Source organism: Myotis daubentonii, chromosome 4, assembly GCF_963259705.1.
Source record: "Myotis daubentonii chromosome 4, mMyoDau2.1, whole genome shotgun sequence".
NCBI classification, from domain to species: domain Eukaryota; kingdom Metazoa; phylum Chordata; class Mammalia; order Chiroptera; family Vespertilionidae; genus Myotis; species Myotis daubentonii.
In genome coordinates this window covers 7349483-7367588 of record NC_081843.1, presented here as the reverse complement: position 1 = coordinate 7367588, position 18106 = coordinate 7349483, and the positions used below count along the sequence as shown (strand labels likewise).

The 18106-nt window shown below is 47.2% G+C and overlaps 1 protein-coding gene across 7 annotated transcripts in view; it reads left to right on the top strand.

Moving 5' to 3' along the window:
* Nucleotides 1-5067: 5067 nt before the first annotated feature.
* ARHGAP17 (Rho GTPase activating protein 17) overlaps nt 5068-18106 on the top strand; it is an 84292-nt gene continuing 71253 nt past the window's right edge. For all 7 annotated transcript variants that reach the window (XR_009452460.1, XR_009452459.1, XM_059692131.1 and 4 more), the window contains exon 1: nt 5068-5282. Coding sequence is in view for 5 of the 7 variants with exons in the window: in XM_059692131.1 (XP_059548114.1) it covers nt 5230-5282 (53 nt within the window). In the remaining 2 variants the exon portion in view is untranslated. The remainder of the gene's footprint in view (nt 5283-18106) is intronic.

The window sequence follows — 18106 nt, the reverse complement described above, 5'->3', positions numbered from 1 at the left end:
CAAGGGAAGGGGTCCATGGTCTCATTTACTGTACAGAGGTGCCATCGGTGTGACCAACATCTGGCAGGTGGTCTCCCAGGCTCCCACCTCAGGGCAGTGACAGCACAGCGTCTTAATTGATGGGTGCTGAGTGCCATTTAGTGGGTGTGGGGCTAGGACTTTGGTCACTGTGTTTAGCCTGATGACCACCAGGAGCTATTTGGGACAGCAATACAGACAGTGTTTAGGAAAGTGCACTTTGAGTCCAGTCCTGGGGGTGACCCCTGGTGTTGCCTGTGGAAAGAAAGGAGGCTAGGACCCCAGGAAGATTTAAGAATGGCTCCATGGTTGCCTCCTGAGTCCTTGTCATTCAGGAAAAGGTAGTGAGGGACCTTGCCCGGCTCCTGAGCTGCTGCTCTCATGTGCTCTCTTGACCCCTAAGGCAGCCCGTGGCCCAGGCACTGATGAAAAAAATAAAAGTGGTGGAGAGGCATCTGATATTTGACTTCTCTCCCAATGCAAAACCCCTCACCACCACACTTGGGTTTTGCTTAGTCTTGTTGCTTACCAGCAGGCAAAAGACTTACCTTGTGCTTAAGGGGCTTGCGATTACCACCCCGGCCACGGACAAAATAGTCTCACTGGATGTGGACTCCAACACGGGGAGATTACTGACATTTCCCGGGAGAAGAGGATGGTCATCAATGGGGCCCACCACCCGGCTCCCTTTCCCCACAACCGCCCCCAAGGTCTCACCAACTGTGATTGGATGGAGACAGAACCAAAAGCTGTGACTTCCCACCTAGAAACCAAAAATAGCCTGCGGGGCCTTGTGCAGCACAAAGGTGGGGAGGGAAGCAGTCCACACATGGAAAAGGGGGGGCTGCAGCAGAAGGCGGTTTGATCCCTCAGCTCCTGCGGTGTGGGCCTGTGCTCTCCCACCATGCCCCTCGGTGGCACAACACCTTGATCTTCGAGGGTATGGGAAAATGCCACGGCAGCCCCATGGCACAGTGACGATGTTCATTCAAGCCCGATTTAAGCCCAGTGTCTTCAAACCATTGCCATGAGAGGGCCCTAACACTGAAGATACTGACCTGATACTCTCTGTGGGGAAAAGTGACAAATATGAGTAGGGTAAAGAGATACTGCCCCACCCCCGCATATATCCAGTGATAAACAAACCAAAAAAGGGCACGGAGAAAGGAAACCTGGATACAGGGGGAGGACACACACAAAAATTAATTAAACAAAGGTTCACAGTTTGACCCAATGGGAAGCCCAAAATTTACTAAAATAATGTATATGGCAAAAAGATGAAGTTCCTGATTGGCTTTTGTGCCTCTATTACATGGGTTTTGAATTAAACTTTAACATCTGCTAAAATGCACCAGTTGGCAAACCTTCACAGACTTAATATGAGGACTCACCTTTTGGTTCTATCTAATGTAACGACCATGTTTTCTAGTTTTTGTATTTAATGCTTTGATACCTGAGGCCTTGCTATCTGGGAGGCACTGCCCCTGCCAGGGTTAGTCAAATTCCTAGAGACAGTCAATGGCTCACCTGTGAGTATAGCTTTCAGGTGTAAGCTTACCAGTCCGGGCCTCCACTCTAGGCCAGTCTTCCCCGGGGACAACTGGGCACACTATGCCCCAGTGCCCACTGAAATAACTCAAACTAGCCAATCCTAAGCTGCTCACCCTGCCTCACCTGTTCCTTTTCATGGAAACCACAACAAAGGTTCATGCCCATGTTTCCCCTCGCTCCCTCTGCCTCCTGACCCGCCATGGTGCCTCCCCATGTGGCCCTCCATGGGGTGTCTCCTGCTTCTTGGGGTCTGTGGGTATAATAAGCTTCTTTCCTCGTGACGGTTGCATCTGTGGCTTTGTGTCTTATGTACCTGATTGAAACAAATCCCAGGGACGCTTAATATACCTGGGAGCTCACTAAATTTAAATACGGTAACTATTTTGCTATGGTAGGTTTGGCTTATATGTTCTGTTCAGTGCATATTTCAACATCAAATTTTACTTAAGCCCGTTTATGCTGCACCTTATAAATTAGTCCACCGGTGTGGGGCATCCTCTTTCAGGAACCAGTGCTCACCCACCCTCTTGTTACTACAAAGTCTGCTCCCTACACCCCTGCTTGTTCGCTCTGTCCCCAAGTGCAGCCGCCATGTGGTCTTGTGTGGTGTGTGCCGTCCTCCCCTGGGCTGGACGTGAGTATACATGACTGATACACTGCTGTCGAGCTCATCTATTCAGCATTTGGCCATCCCCATAACTCGAGGGTGGAAATTCCTCCCCACTGACAGCAAATTAAACACCCCTGTCTGCACTTTTTAAAAGGCCTTACCCTGCTTTGATTAGACTCATGAGATTAAAAGTATTTGGGTTTGCAAGAAGTCACATGTGGCTGGAGAGTGGCCAATGTGTGCGTGACAAGTAGGAAGTAAGGTTGCGAAAACAAGACTTGGGGATTGTGTGAAACTTTGGACTTCTGGCAATGGGGAACCCTAACATAATTTAAATCAGGGAAGTGCTTTCAGATCTTCTTCTAAGCGAGTTCACCCTCACAGCAGTGTGGGAAATAGATTCAAAAGAGTGAAACCAGCAAGGTCAGCAAAGAGTCTATGGTACTGATCCATGCAGGGGACAGGAAGGGATGGACCAGGGCAGTGGAAACAGACAAGAAGGGAAGGAATTAAGAAATATGTAGTAGTTGATTGGATGTGGGAATCATTCATATTTGGAAAGCTCTCTAAAGGTGTAGTGATTTTTTTTTTAAAGAAGCAAGTCAGAGAATGATATACTTCCATTTATACAAATGTACATATATTTCTAAAAGACCTGAAAGAATTCAGGTTACCAGGGAGTTTCCTAGACCAAAGAAAGAGGCGTGTGACTTAGCCAGGAAAAAAGAACTTTCACTTCTTAAATTTTATGCATCTTATACCTTTGCATTGTTCACCATTGTGTCTTGTACAAGGAGTGCACACCTCTGTACTTGACATAATTTTTGAACATTAATAGATGAACCCAAAGTTTGATGTTTTAATGACACAAAGTATACATAAACACATAGAACGTGAACTAGTCGTTGACCACAGCCTCCAATCCCACCAATACCCACTCTCACAAAAAGTAACCACTGTTTTAAGTTTGGTGAATTCTTTTTTTTTCTTTTTTTAAAATATATTTTAAGTCCTAACCGGTTTGGCTCAGTGGATAGAGCGTCGGTCTGCAGACTGAAGGGTCCCAGGTTCGATTCCGGTCAAGGGCATGTACCTGGGTTGCGGGCACATCCCCAGTGGGGGTTGTGCAGGAGGCAGCTGATCGATGTTTCTCTCTCATCGATGTTTCTAACTCTCTATCCCTCTCCCTCTCTGTAAAAAACCAATAAAAAATATATATAAAAAAAAAAAAAAAGATCAAAGGCTCCTGGGACTCCATCCCCGTCGTGAAAGTAAAAGAGAAATCGTCCATTACAAGCCAACTTCCTCAGTGACGCTGCGGCTGCAAACCCACAAATCGGGCTCTGGCACCGGAACCCCTGAGGCAGCCTCACCAGACAGAGGGAGAAAGACAGAACTGAGAGCGAATGCTCCCCATACATGGCCAATATCGGGCGCCTCATAGAGGACATGAAACACAAAATCGGAAGTATGAATGAGATCTACTTTGGAAAAACAAAGGACATCATAAACGGGCTGAGGTCTGTGCAGTTTTGCAGACAAATCAAAACAAGAAGCTCTTAAGAACTGTTGTAGGCAGCGGGAATGGTACCCGGTGTTAGCCCCATGAGGTCAGACTAGACTTGGTTCAGCAACCTCTGTACTTGAGCTCTAGTTAGGGAAGACTTCAGAGCCAAGACTCACATTATAAGAGAACAGTTATTTGGAAAATCACAGAGGTAGAAGTAATTTGTAGAAGGAGTGGGCTTAGGAAACATGTTGTAGAGGTAAAGGAAGGGTCCTCGGAGCTGGAAGTGAGGAAGGTAAGGCTGACGCGTGGGGGCGGGGGTGGGGGAAAGGAAGAGAAAGGCACAGCTGTTCCTGGGAGGGAGGGCACTTCCCTCCTAAGGGTTTTAAAGGTGGAGATTTTAGGGAAGTTTCCAGGGGAAGATCTTAATAGAATATTCAGCAGCTTTCCAGGTGTGTCCTTTCAGATCAGATCTAGGTCTCCACTGATTGGTTGGCGCTAGAGCAGGGGGTCATTGTCCAATTCAGCTGGTCCGGAGGTCAGCTGTGGGGTCACTTGTGTGGTCTTGCAGCTTTTCTGGGCCTGGAGCTGAAATACAACTGAGGCCTAGATGTTATCAAAAGGTCAAGGGGTCCAAACCACAGGACCTTGGGGGGCGAGGTCCCACCCTACAATTGTCCTTTGCTCGGCACTGGGGCTTTCCACCCTGGTGACCTTCTGTACCTGGCCCATGGCCCTCGCTCTGCTCACGTCTGTCTCACTCCTACCACAGAGTGACCTGGTGGAGGCTTTGAAGAGAAAGCAGCAATGTTAAATGTCTGCATCATGCTAAACCAGACACGGCATACACTCATTAGATTCCTGTCTTAGAACACTTGTTTCCGCTCTCTTCCTTCTGGGAAAGGTTACACAACTTGCACCACTGACCTGCACAGCCCCCCGCCTCCTGAGAATAAAGCCGATAGACAACCTGACAACCTTCTAGACTCCATGGCCTACTGCCCTCCACGTTTTTGGTATCAAAACTCTTTCCTTAAAGAGTGAGTTGTTTTATTTGCTCCCGCCTCCGCCCCCAGCCCACTTCCAGGCATAAAATACAGCCTCCCCTTTCCGCCCACCTTTGTGTCACATTGGTATAAAAATGTAACACAAAAGAAATTTATAATTGTGGTGTGAACGACAGAAAAAAAACTGAGGGGAAAAAGCCATCAGTAAGGGCTGCACAAGCAGCACAAGGCAGCGTGCGGGGGGCTTGGAGCGCCCCGTACACGGCGGACTTCCGGCAGGGTGGACTGCTGGCAGGGTGAACTTCCGGTGGGCGGGCTTCCGGCGCGGCGGGCGGAAGCAGCTCGTGCGCAGGCCTGGCTGCCCGGCCTCCGGCGCAGTTCTGGGCCGGCGGGCGGCGCCGCTGGAAGTGACGCGCGGGGGCGGGCCCAGGCTGGGAGTCGCCGCCGCCGCCGCCGCCGCCGGCCGGGGAGCGATGTAGGAGCCGCAGCCCATCTGCCCCGCGTCCCGCCGGCTGAGCCCGGGCCCCACCGCCGCCATGAAGAAGCAGTTCAACCGCATGAAGCAGCTGGCCAACCAGACCGTGGGCAGGCGAGTGCGCGGCGGGGCGGGGCGGCGGGGCGGCGGGGCGAGGAGCGGCTGCCGGTGGAGGGCCGCGCCTCCCCTCGGGCGCTGCGGGCTCTCAGCCCCGGGGTCTGCCCGGGGGCCTGGCCAGGGGGCGCCGTGCCTGGGACGCGCTCCCAGCCTTCGGGGGGCCCGGCCGGGACAGCCCAGCCCTGCAAGTGCGCGAGGGCGCTCCCTGGGGACACGGTCACTGCCGCCCGTCCCCTCGCTGAGCCCGCTTCACTGCGCCCTTCGGGGGCTCGCCCTTCGGGGACGCGGGTGCGGGGTCGCCAAACCCGGGCGAACGGGCACCAGCGGCTGGCCGCACCTTCCTGACTTTCACACGTTGGGAACTGGGAGGAAACGCCGTGGCTCATTGAAAAAAAAACAAAACACCTTTTATACAACATCTCTTTCTCACTTGGGATTTGGAAGCAGATACTTACCAGTGTGTCGGTGGTTCTGCTTTAATACCAGACAAGCGTTGACTCTTTAAAAACCTGATCTGCTGGCATAAAGGCCGTGTTACTGACACTTAGGCGTTTATATTTCATGTTCCAATTACAGTTGACATTCAATGCTATTAGTTCCAGGTGTAACGCACAGTGACTAGACACCTATAAACCTAACGAGGTGGTCCCCCACCGACACCAGCCACAGTGATTGCAGTTACTCTGAGCTGGCCGAGTGGACCAGCCTTTGCCGATGGCCAGGTGTGGGGACAGGAATGGTCTGCGGTCTGCGGAGCGTCTCCGGGGGATGGACGTTCCGGGGGATGGACGTGCGCGGCATTTTCTGGGGCTGCCCTTTCAGGGTCTTCCAGGGCGGCTGCTGTTCGGTCGGACTTCCCGTCCATTCTGAGATGAGATGTGAAAGTGTGAATTTCTCACAGCTTTCGCTTTTCCCTCCCAACCGTTGAGTCAAAGGGGGGATGGGGGGCTCAGTTTGGCCAAAGCACGTGGGGACACTTCTTTCTTTTGTGTGTATGAAAATACTTTTACTTCCTCTTGAATTCTCCACATTTGCTTTTCACTGTTTCATTTCCCTTAACTTTTTGCTTAGGTTTGTTGCTCCTTTTTTTCTTTTTTTTTTTTTTTTTGGTACCCCACCCTGTTACCGTGGTGTGCACTTTTCCTATTTCCACAGCCGCTCCCTGTCCTCTCCATGTGCCTGCTTCTCTGTGGTTTGTAGGGAAATAAATGATAGACATGAGGGGGAGGTAGACATAGTAGTATGAGGGCTAAGTGTAAAATCAGTACTTCGGGAGGGTCAGGATACGTTTATCAGATTGTCGTCTTGGCCGGCTGGATGTTTGCTCTTCAGTGAAGTTGGAAGGCTTATTAAAGCTGCAGAGCCATTCAAGGTCTCTGGCTCCTGCTCCCTCTGCAGCAGCTTCGCTCTTCACACTTGTAAATTCCAGCTGCACTTGCCTACTTTCAGTTTCCAGAGGAGCCAGGCTCTCTCACCAGTTAGCCTGGAGCTCTCTGTGGAAGCCTTCTCAGCACACCTGCCCTACACCCACCGCCTCCTGTTCCTTTGGGTCTCTAACAGGCCTTGCCTGATGCTCCAGCACAGGCTGGCTGTCCCTCCTGAGTGCTTTCGTAACTCCACGCAGCACCTGTTTTTCTGTAATGTAATTGCCTCTTCACTTGTCCGCATTCTCCTGTAGACTGCACGCCTTGAGAGGCCTTGCTATGACTTACTCTTTTGATTCCAGGGTCTGCTGTGCTTCCTGTCACTGGTAGATACTCAGCAGATAGTTAATCCATTGTCGATCTAGTTCTTACTAGATTGCTCTGGTGGTGTGGGCCCAAGTATGGGAAAATGAGAACTGGATAGAGGCATGGTGATTCATACTAGGACTGCAATTCTGGCCCTGACCTTTGACTATTTGAAAATCTTAATTGCTAGATGCCAGTGGAAGCTGAAGCTATTACAGAGCAATTAAGGGTGTGGCAATTATGCACCCAAAGTCAAAACTTTTTACAGGAAAACCTGTTGCTTTACAGCTGTTGATTTCCTAGATATATTTTTTCCCCACTTCTGTAATTATAAAGGACTAGGGAGGAAAAAATGAAGGCAGGAGAGAGCCTGGAATTGTTATTTTGTGGAAGCAGATGGTGGGTGGCCAATGGAATCAGGATTCTGGGTGTATTGGGGTCAAGATGAAGTCTAAATAGCAGAGGAGAGTCCCCCTGGCCCCATGAATGAAGTTATATGTGTGACTGACATGCCCACTGTGTGGGTTACCAATTCATAGAGTTCTAGGTGGTGTCTTGCAGTGAAGTGTTCTCTTCCCAGACTTTGGACCTTGTGTGTAACCCCACAGTGAGGTTCCATGGGATGGACATGTGGGAGGATTAGTAATGGCTGGAAGGAGTGAGTTCTCATGATGCAACTTGTTTACAGGGTGGGTGAGTCTGTCTCAGAAGGTGGTTTGTGCATCACAGGGGCAAGGCTTCTGAGGTGGCCTCCTGACAGGGACGGCCCCAGGAAGAGAATTACGATGGTTCCTGTTGTCCGCCTGCCTTTTGTTGATCCGTCTATTCAACAGACATTTGTTAAGCCCAAACTGGTGTACCATTGTGCAAAATATTAAAGAATCGAAAGTGAAAACTACAGTTTCTGCCCTGAAGGAGCTCGATAGATTTGCGAAATAACTGAAGCAATAAATGATTATATACTGTGAGAAAAAAGCTTATCTCATGGTAGGTGTATAGTGACTTAGGCTAGAGGGATGGCTGTGGCACAGAGCAAAACCCAGCTCTTACTGGATGGAGGGGAGGTAACAAAAAATGGAGGTGGGGGGGATTTGAGCAGAGCCCCCCTCCTTCATTTTCAAGCATTTTTTTCAATTTTATCTTGTATTGATAAGTCTCTTTTGGTTATAAGAAAACTCAATTTAAATGTCCTTAAAGCAAAGATAGGAATTAATTGGCTCCTATGTGATCAAAGAGTGCAAAAGTAATATGGCTACAGACTGGGTGGAGTTCAGGGGCTCCTCTCTGACAGGCTGTGTCCCCAAGGAGACCCCCGTCTTCCATCATCCTCAGTTCAAGTCCCAGGGGAACAGGGAATACTTTCCTCCCAGTCACTGTGGCCAAAGTCCCAGGACTGACTCCCAGTGTTTCTGACTGGTCACGTGCCTTTCCCTGGAAATGGGAATGGAGTCAGCACCGCTCTAATCACACGGACTGAGTCGGGGGTGCATGGGTGCTATTGCCAGCAGGAGGGGAGGAGGTGTGCTGGTCTGGCAAACAATAGGCGTCCTGTCACATCTTTTGTAGTCCTGCTACAAAGATAGGTATTTTGCTTTTGAAAATGCTTCGTGTAGGTAATACAGTGGATGAGGCGGTGATTGGGGGAGGCGATGCCCTGAATCCAGGAAGGTGTACACCAGGATAAGGAAGCTGAGGAACATCTAGTGATGGGCTAGGAGTGTCAAGGAGAAAAGGACTCGGGGACTGACTAGGAGGTTTATGATCTGGTGAGCCACTGGGAGGGAGTGTCTGGAGACCCGGAATGCTTTCCCGGATGAGTTGTCTTCAGATAAGCCAGTCACAAGCTCCAGTGCCTAGAGGGGCCAGGCCAGTAAAATCAACAAGCGACTTAGGCGAGGTGAGGGCTGGCAGGGAAGGGGGAGCCTGAATGGTACTTGTCTCACCAAAGGGGCATGACAATTTTTGGAGTTTTGAGAAAAGCCTGAAATTAGGATTTTAATGAAAATCAGATGGCATTTAATGCAAATTAAACAGCTAATATGACACTGTACGGGGCTAAGCAAAGTACCCAGGGCCAGGTTTGGCCTGTGGGTCACCAGTTGGCATTTGCTTGTCTAGAAGGACCTGGAACTTAATGATCCCTGTTATTATTTTTTGTTCTGTACTTATTACTACATTCTAAGTTCTTTGAATCTGTTAAAGAACTGTTCTTTCCTTTTCAGAAAACTTTAAAAGATCTGATAAGAATAATCATCACCATTTTACTAAGTGCTGTGCAAACCGCCTGGCTTGGCCCTCGCCTGCAGAGATGATCATTTCTGTTTTATAAAGAAGGAAGAATGCCTTGTTAAGTCCACACAGCTCCTAGGTGACCAGGGCACAACGTGGGTGGGGTCCAGAGCTTCTGACTGGATTCCATGTGCTTCTGACCACAGACACTGGGCTGCCTCTTCCCCAGGGAAGGATTAATAATCACTATAAGCTGCTGAGCTAGGTGCTTGGAATAAATTATCTCCTTGTATTCTTTTAATTTTTAGCTTTTATTTATTAAGAAAAGAAAGCAAGAATTGTTGACCACAGCAAAAATATATTTAGGACAATGAGACAAGGAAGGGCATAGAAGCATCAAGAGAGCCTCGGCTGGGCTGCTTAGGCTCACTGGGAGGTCAAAAGGGGGCTTGGAGCCAGGGTCAGGGTAGCCCGGTATGAGCTCTGCTGCCCATTGCTCCTCTGGTTGCAAGTCTCATGGGGTCCCTTAGAAGTTAGGGGATACATGCCTGTGGGGGAAGAATGAGAAGAGAGTGGCATGGGTTTGCTCCCTGGAGGGAAAGCACCAATTTTCTTTTTTAAAACATGTTTTTGTTGATTTCAGAGAAAGGAAGGGAGAAGAGAGAGATAGAAGCATCAATGATGAGAGATAATAATCTATTGGTTCCCTCGTGCACACCCCCTACTGGGGAGCGAGCCCATAACCTAGTCACGTGCCCTGTCCTGGAATCGAACTGTGATCTCCTAGCTCATGGGTCAGCACTCAACCATTGAGCAACACTGCCTGGGCACCTCTCTGTATTTTTGTTGTTAATCCTTATCCGAGGATATTTTTCCATTGATTTTTAGAGAGAGTGGAAGAGAAGGGGAGAGACACACACAGAGAGAGAAACATCAATGTGAGAGAGACACATTGATTGGTTGCCTTCTGCATGTGTCCTGACTGGGGCCAGGGATCGAGCCTGCAACCAAGGTATGTGCCCTTGACCCGGAATCAAACCTGTGACCCTTCATTCCGTGGGCTGACGCTCTATCCACTGAGCTAAACTGACTAGGGCATTCCTGTATTCTTAAAGCAACTCTTAAGGGGTGATGTTATTTCTGACTTAATGATGAAACCAGAACTCAAAGAGGCTAGAGAATGACAGAGCTGGGGGTTCAAACCCAGGTCTCCTGATTCCGAGGCAGCTAAAAATCCATACTTCACAGGGCAGCTCTTACATGAGAAACCACTTGTTTAACTTATGAGTGACACTTTTATAAAATCCTGGAGGCTAGGAGTTGATGTTCCTACAGTGGCTCTTATCAGGTATGCCCCCCCCCCCCCACACACACACCCGCCAAGGCAAGGTCTGGAGATGGTTTTGATTGTCATGACTTGTTTTTCTTGGGGGACGGGTGGGCGGGGTGTTGTTACTGGCATCTAGTGGATGGAGACCAGGGATGCTGCTGAACATCTTACAATGCATAGGACTCCTCCCCCCCCCCCCCCCCCCCCCACACACACACACAGAATGATCTGGTCCCAAATGCCAAGAGTGCTGAGATTGAGAAGCCCTGGTCTAGTCCTTCCAGGTTCCAGATAGGCAAATTTTCAGGGTTCACACTGTTTGGTTGCTGGGGATACCTGTGTTCTTTCTGACCTATTCAGTATGTATGTGTGTATTTTTTATAGTCATTGGCCTATATTTAAAACTTCAGTTTCTACACAAAAACCTGGATATTTGGCTTCTAAAATCCTGGGAGTCCTAGAAATATCTGGCTTTCTCCAATAGCTGACCAGCAGCTGGCCCATCTGGCTGGGGCACCAGCCATCCCGCTTGCCCCAGTCCCTGTCTGGCTTGTTTTAACCCAGTTACATTCCTTGCCAACCCCTCCCTGATCACAGAAATCAGATGACCTTCTCTAGGAGAAGATGCAGTTCTTCCTGAGGGAGCCTGTTCCATAGGGGCAGCAGGAATTCTCAGATGCTGAGTCAAAATGCATTTCTCCCTGCGCATCCCAGAGCACTCCTCTGGGCCAGGATGAACCAGTCCCCTCTCTTCCGTGACAGCCCTTCTGGTGTCTAACCTCACAGGCCATCTCCTGACTTCAGTAACATTCTTCATTCGTCACCTACGCTGCTGTTTCATTTTGCTCCCAAGGATGTCCTCAGCCATTTTTATTGATTGATTGATTGATTGATTGATTGATTAATCCTCACCTAGGGATATTTTTCCATTGATTTTTAGAGAGTGGAAGGAAGAGGGAGAGACAGAGAGAAAAATCGATGTGAGAGAGACACATCTATTGGTTGCCTCGTGCACACACCCTGACCAGGGCCAAGGAACCTACAACCAAGGTATGTGCCCTTGACTGGAATCGAACCTGGGACCCTTCAGTCCCAGGGCTCTATCCACTGTGCCAAACTGGCTAGGACTGATAAATATTTTTTAGTGTAAAATATTTCATAATAAAAATAGACCATAGCCCGGCCAGTGTGCGCAGTGGTTGAGTGTCAACCTATGAACCAGGAGTTCACAGTTTGATTCCCCATCAGGGCACATGCCTGGATTGGGGGCTTGATCCCCAGAAGGGGGTGTGCAGGAGTCTCTCTCATCATTGATGTTTCTACTCTCTCTCTCCCTCTCTCATACTCTCTGAAATCAATAAAAATATATTTTAAAAAATAGACCATAGAAGAGTTAGTAGATACTTTAGAATTGCTTTATTTTCTAGCTTATTAGTATTTTTTTTAGTTTTGTAAAACGAGTGGGAAGTTTTCTTTTTTTCATCTATGAATTTGAAACTTTAAATTATTTATCTTGGAAAAGGGAATGAAAGCTCTAAGTTAAAATAGGAACCTCTTTTTATTTTTTTAAATATATTTTTTATTGATTTTTTTACAGAGAGGAAGGGAGAGAGATAGAGAGTTAGAAACATCGATGAGAGAGAAACATTGATCAGCTGCCTCCTGCACATCTCCTACTGGGGATATGCCCGCAACCTAGGTACATGCCCTTGACCGGAATCGAACCTGGGACCTTTCAGTCCGCAAGCCGACGCTCTATCTATTGAGCCAAACCGGTTTCGGCAGGAACCTCTTTTTAAAAAGTTTGTGTAATCTCAGAGGGAAGGTGAAGGCGGAGGTGAGTGGTGGGTGGGAAGAGATCAAGCAAAGAACTTGTATGAATATATGAATAACCCATGGGCACAGGCAATAGGGTGGTGGAGGCCTGAGGGGGCGTGGGGGGTGTGGGGACAGGTCGAGCTAGAAGGGGTCAATGGGAGAAAAAAAGGGACATATGTAATACTTTCAACGATAAAGGTTTTTTTTAAAAAAGTAAGTTTGAGTTAGGGAGATTAGATTATAGCAGTGGTCGCCAACCTCACGGACCACCAGTGGTCCTCGGACCACCAGTTGGCGACCGCTGGATTATAGTGTTCCTACCCTTTCAGGGCCGTAGTGATTCCAGGTGACATTGTGTGTCTGCTCTGGATTTAGGCGGGGAATATTCTGCGTCTCCTCCCTTCTCAGATCATTCCCCTGGGTGGTCTCAACCCTCAATGCCACCCCTGGTGGATGACTCTCACCTTTATGCCTCTAGCCCTGGCATCTGCATTTCTAGATCTTTATCTTGAACGTGTCCACTTCGTATGTCCTGCTGAAGTTCAGCTCATGAACTACATCCTCGAGTTAGCCCTACTTACCTAGTGTATGGCCTTCAGGCCCAATCCCACCCACTGCCTGTTTAGTGGGCAAGGTTATGGGCACACAGCCATGCACTGCAGTGGCAGAGTGGAGTATTTGTAACAGTGACTGTATGTTCCCCTCTAAATCAGCAATTTTCATCCTTTTTTAAAACTTATGGCACATAAACTAATTACTAAAATTCTGCAGCCCACCAAAGAATCCTATATAACAATGTTTCTCTACCTTCCTAATGCTGCGACCCTTTAATACAGTTCCTCATGTTGTGGTGACCCTCTATTTCATTGTTACAAATTGAACATAATTAAAGCATAGTGATTAATCACAAAAACAATATGTAATTATATATGTGTTTTCCAATGGTCTTAGGCGACCCCTGTGAAAGGGTCATTCGACCCCCAAAGGGGTTGTGACCCACAGATTGAGAACCACTGCTATATAATAAAAGCATAATATGCAAATCAACCATATGGCAGAATGACCAGTTGGCGGGGGGCAAGACTGGCAGCAGGCAGAGGAAGAGAATAGCGATGGGGGTGGGGGCGGCAGCCAGCGGCGGCAGAGCAGCAATGGGGTGCCCCTGGTATTGTCCCCTGATGGCCTATCTGGTCGCCTTCTGCAGAGAGGCCTGGCAGCAATGGTGGGGTGATGGGGACGGTAGGGTGATGGGGGCGGCGCTGTCCCCTGATCCCCTGTCCTCACCTCCTGCAGAGGGAGGCCAGACTGTGGCTTAGGCCCACTCCCCACTGGTCAGAGGACATCCCCTGAGGACCCCTGGACTGTGAGAGGGCTCAGGCCGGGCTGAGGGACCCCCCCCCCCAGTGCATGAATTTTCGTGCACCGGGCCTCTAGTAGTATATACTAGCATTTTGCCGATCTGACAAAAGGTAGGTATAATTTTGATTCACTCATACTGGATGGTTATTGTTGTGTTGGCTGTTGTCATTTTTTTTTATTTGACAATGTAAGGGGAAAGAGTTCAGTGCCCTGACTAAATAGGTATTGCCCCTGATTAGATAGGTATTGCATGCTTTAAAAATGCTTGCGGCACAGCCATTGATAATTACTGCTCTAAATGATTTTCTTCTTCTCATGAAATCTCTGGAGTTTAGAATTGCTACATTTGTAAGAAGTTGATATTTATGTATCAGAGTTTTGTCAAATTGCCTCTGCAGCGGGTGAGGGGGGTGGGGGTGGGGGGTACTGTCATCCCATGTACAGTGAAGCAGGTGATGCCCCCCTGCCACCCACGGCATGTATGGTGGCATGAGTGTCCTGTTTCAGCAGGTTGAAATGAGCGTGCCCCTTTACTTGTATTTCTTTATGTGAGTTTTTGGTGTGTATCATTTGCTTATTTAATTGATAATGTTCAGTTGTCACTTTCATTGATCAATTACCAATTCAGTTCAACAGTTGTCTTTTGGGAACCTGTCAAATTCTAGGGGCTGGGGTTAAAAATATAACCAGTTTCTGTGAACTTGAATGGGAAGCAGACATACAAACATAATTTGAATAGGGCCAGGGTACCTATTTTAGCAAACCTTAGGTATTAATAATGAAATGTTAAATCCATGTCTTGAATATTTTGTTCTCGGAGACATCACGTAATGAATGCAGTGAGGAAGTACATTCTTGAGGGAGTACATTTATGACCCAGTGCAGGTTCGATACACGCTTCCACAGGTAGAGCAGATTCTGTTGACAATCTGACCCTGAGATTTATATAAGAAACTGCTCTTAATTAGGTACAGCCTCCTTGCAGCAAGTGATAGGAGAACACTATTCAGTTCATCTGAGTCCTCTAGGTTGCAAGACTTGTTTCCTGTGTCTGGTTATATTACTTAATTACAGCTTATTGATTATTTGCATTGGCTACTTCTTTTTGATTAATCAGTCCTAAGGTGTTTCTCCCTTCCTCCCCTTTCCCACAGTTCTTCTTAGGTGTCTTCCTTATCAGAGTTACCTTTGGGTCTAGTAGTCAACTTGATCTCTCCTTTAATGTTTTATTAGCATTTCTTCTCTAGTTTCTCAATGTTCTTCCACATGGATTAGTCAAATTTATTCCTCCTAGAGAGTTTAAATCATAAATTGTAGACCTAGCAGGTGCTCAAATGAATACAGATAGATATGTGAGTAAATACATATTTAGAACGGCACGGAATTTTTTCTAAGCCACTACCAGCTACCTGCCACCTGTCAGTGTGAACAGTTATAAATCTACCAGCTTGGATTTCACCTGGTCATTGGATCCTTTCAGAGGCATGGGCTAGAGTGGCCGCTTGAACCCATGCCCAGCTGTACCTTGGGGAAAGACACCCAAGTATTTCTGCTTCCCTAGACAAGGGGAGTGCTCGGATCAGGGAGCATGGGCCCAGGACTGGGATCTCTGAGATGTGCTTGCGGTGCAGGGAAGGCTTCCCTGCCATGTGCCACTGGAGCAATCTTGATAACAGGCAAGGAGAGGTATGTGTGATGGAGCATTGAAGAGGGAAGGAAAATAAGGGAAACCTAACACACTAAAAATTTCATCTTTTAACTTAATGTTTTTGTTCAATAAATTGGAAAAAGACAATTGTATCTGATTCTTAACAGTAGAAAAACTATCCAACACATTTCAAATTCATTAGGTAGTGAGTGGCAGTGTATAGATCCATGTGTCCTCAAACTCAGAGACTGTGGTATTTAAATTCACAATTTCCTGGGTGCATTTCCATCCAATAGAAGGAGTAAGTTCTTCAAAGGTTTAAAAAGTTTTGCCTGCCCTAGCCAGTGTGGCTCAGTGGATAGATCATCGATCGGCCCGTGGACTGAAGGGTCCTGGGTTTGATTCTGGTCAAGGGCAGGCTCCATCCCCGGCCCTGGTTGGGATGCGTGCAGGAGGCAGCCAATTGATGTGTCTCTCTCACATCGATGTTTCTTTCTCTCTGTCTCTCCCCCTCCTTTCCACTCTCTCTTAAAATCAATGGAAACATGTAATTTCTTGTATCTACTTTTTTTGTCGGGCTTTTTCTCCCACGGATGTGTGACTTCGGGTGTGTGTGCATTTGTGCACCAGTACCACACTGTTGACCTGTAGCATGTTTTAAATGTGGTAGAACTGGTCTCCTTCAACTTTTCCTTTTCTTCTCTCTTATCCTCAGGTGAGGATTAACAACAACCACAAAAGCTTTGCCCTGACCTGTGTGGCTCAGTGGGTTGGGTACCGTCCTCTGCACCAAAAGTTTGCCTGACTGAGTCCCTGTTGGGCCACAAGCCTGGATTGCGGATTCAATGCCCGGCGGGGGCAATTGATGTTATGATATGACATCTATGTTTCTCTCTCTCCCCCTTTCCCTTCTTCTCTTTCTAAAATCAATAAAAATATTTTTAAAAAGTTTTAAAGCCACCAATACTCAATTTTCTTTGCCCAGAATAAACTGATGGCCACCTTTTCTGAAAACACACAGTTTTGTTGTACACTGAAAATTTACTGAGTAAGCATTTCTCACAGTGTGGCTTTTACTTTTCATTATACTTGTTCATCTCCTCTTATAGCCTTTCAGTATTCTCACTGCTTTTGCATTTTTGGATGTGCTAGGATTATTAATATTCCCCATACAACCCCAAGATGGCAGGACTCAATATGACCACCCATGACTGTGAACAACTTTTGGAGACAGGCAGTATGGATTGGCTTTGGCTGTCATCTGTGGAAGACCGTTATTTAAAAAGCTTCAGTTCCAGTTCTGAGGGGGATCATGGTTTGAAGACCACCGCAGTAGAATTTGAGGGGTTCTTATATACAGAAGGTTGAGAATGAAGTTGCTGCTTTGGGAAGACAACTCTGGTGGCAGGTGGAGTTGGGATTGTGGAGGGAGAGAGAAGGGAAGGTGGCAGGAGCCTCGTTAGGAAGCTATTGCAGGGGCAGAGGAAGAGGTGCTGACAGCCCGAGCTAAGACAGTGGCGTTGCAGGTTAGGTGGAGAAGAATTCAACACCGTAGTGTTGGGGAGAAGAAGAGAGGAAAGAGCTGAGGAGATTCCGGTTATGGTTGGTGTTAGAAATAGGTAACAATATTCTTCACTCTTCCATTATTTTGTAATGCTTCTTTTTATCTCTTTTATTTTTTTAAATTTTTATAGAGAGAGAGGAAGGAAGAGCGATAAAGAGATAGAAACATCTATGAGAGAGGAATATCATCGATCAGCTGCCTCCTGCATGCCTCCTACTGGGGATCGAGCTCACAACCCCAGCATATGCCCTGACCAGGAGTCCCAACAGTGAATGACCTTTTGGTTTCTGGGTTGATGCTGAATGGCTGAGCCACACCAGCCGGCAGTGCTTCTCTTTTTTAAACATGTAATTTCTTGTATCTACTTTTTTGGTCGGGCTTTTTCTCCCACGGATGTATGACTTTGGGTGTGTGTGCATTTGTTGATCTGTAATGTGTTTTAAATGTGGTAGAACTGGTCTCCTTCAACTTTTCTTTTTCAGTTATTCGCTCTTATTTTGTATAAATATGAATTTTGGTACCACTTCTTTTCTAGTTCCTGAAAAATTCATTTAGGAATTTGGTTTGGAGCTCATTTATTCCAATATTTATTGGGTTCCGATATGGATTAGGACAGAGGATATAAAAATAACTAAAACCCAGGAATTATGGTCTGGTAAATTTGTGAACTAACCTGTGGGGAGAATTTACGATACTTTTGCAACACAAGCTCGGCACGTCTCCTTACATGTGCTTTCGTGTGCGTCCAGAGTATTTTGTTGTTGTTGTTAATTGGGCCTGATTAGTTTAGCTGGTAAACATGGGCGATATTAATGTTTGTATACATACTTGTTTACTTTATACCTTTACCTTATGTAGCTGCAGTTGGTAATTTTGTTACTTCTTTGGTTTTTCTGTGTATACATTACCTTTGTTATGCTTCCTTTTCTTCTGTCACTTCAGAGATTTCTTTTTCAACCCTATTTACTTGTTTAGACTCCACGACATGAGGTATGGCTGTCGAATTGTTTATAGCATCGTTGTATAAAGGCCATACAACTGCACCCCCATTGGACATTCCAGAAACACGATGAGGAAGGCTTGTCCTGCTAAAATGCAAATGTCCTAATCTGAATAGTTCCCGGTGGAAATCTACAAATATTT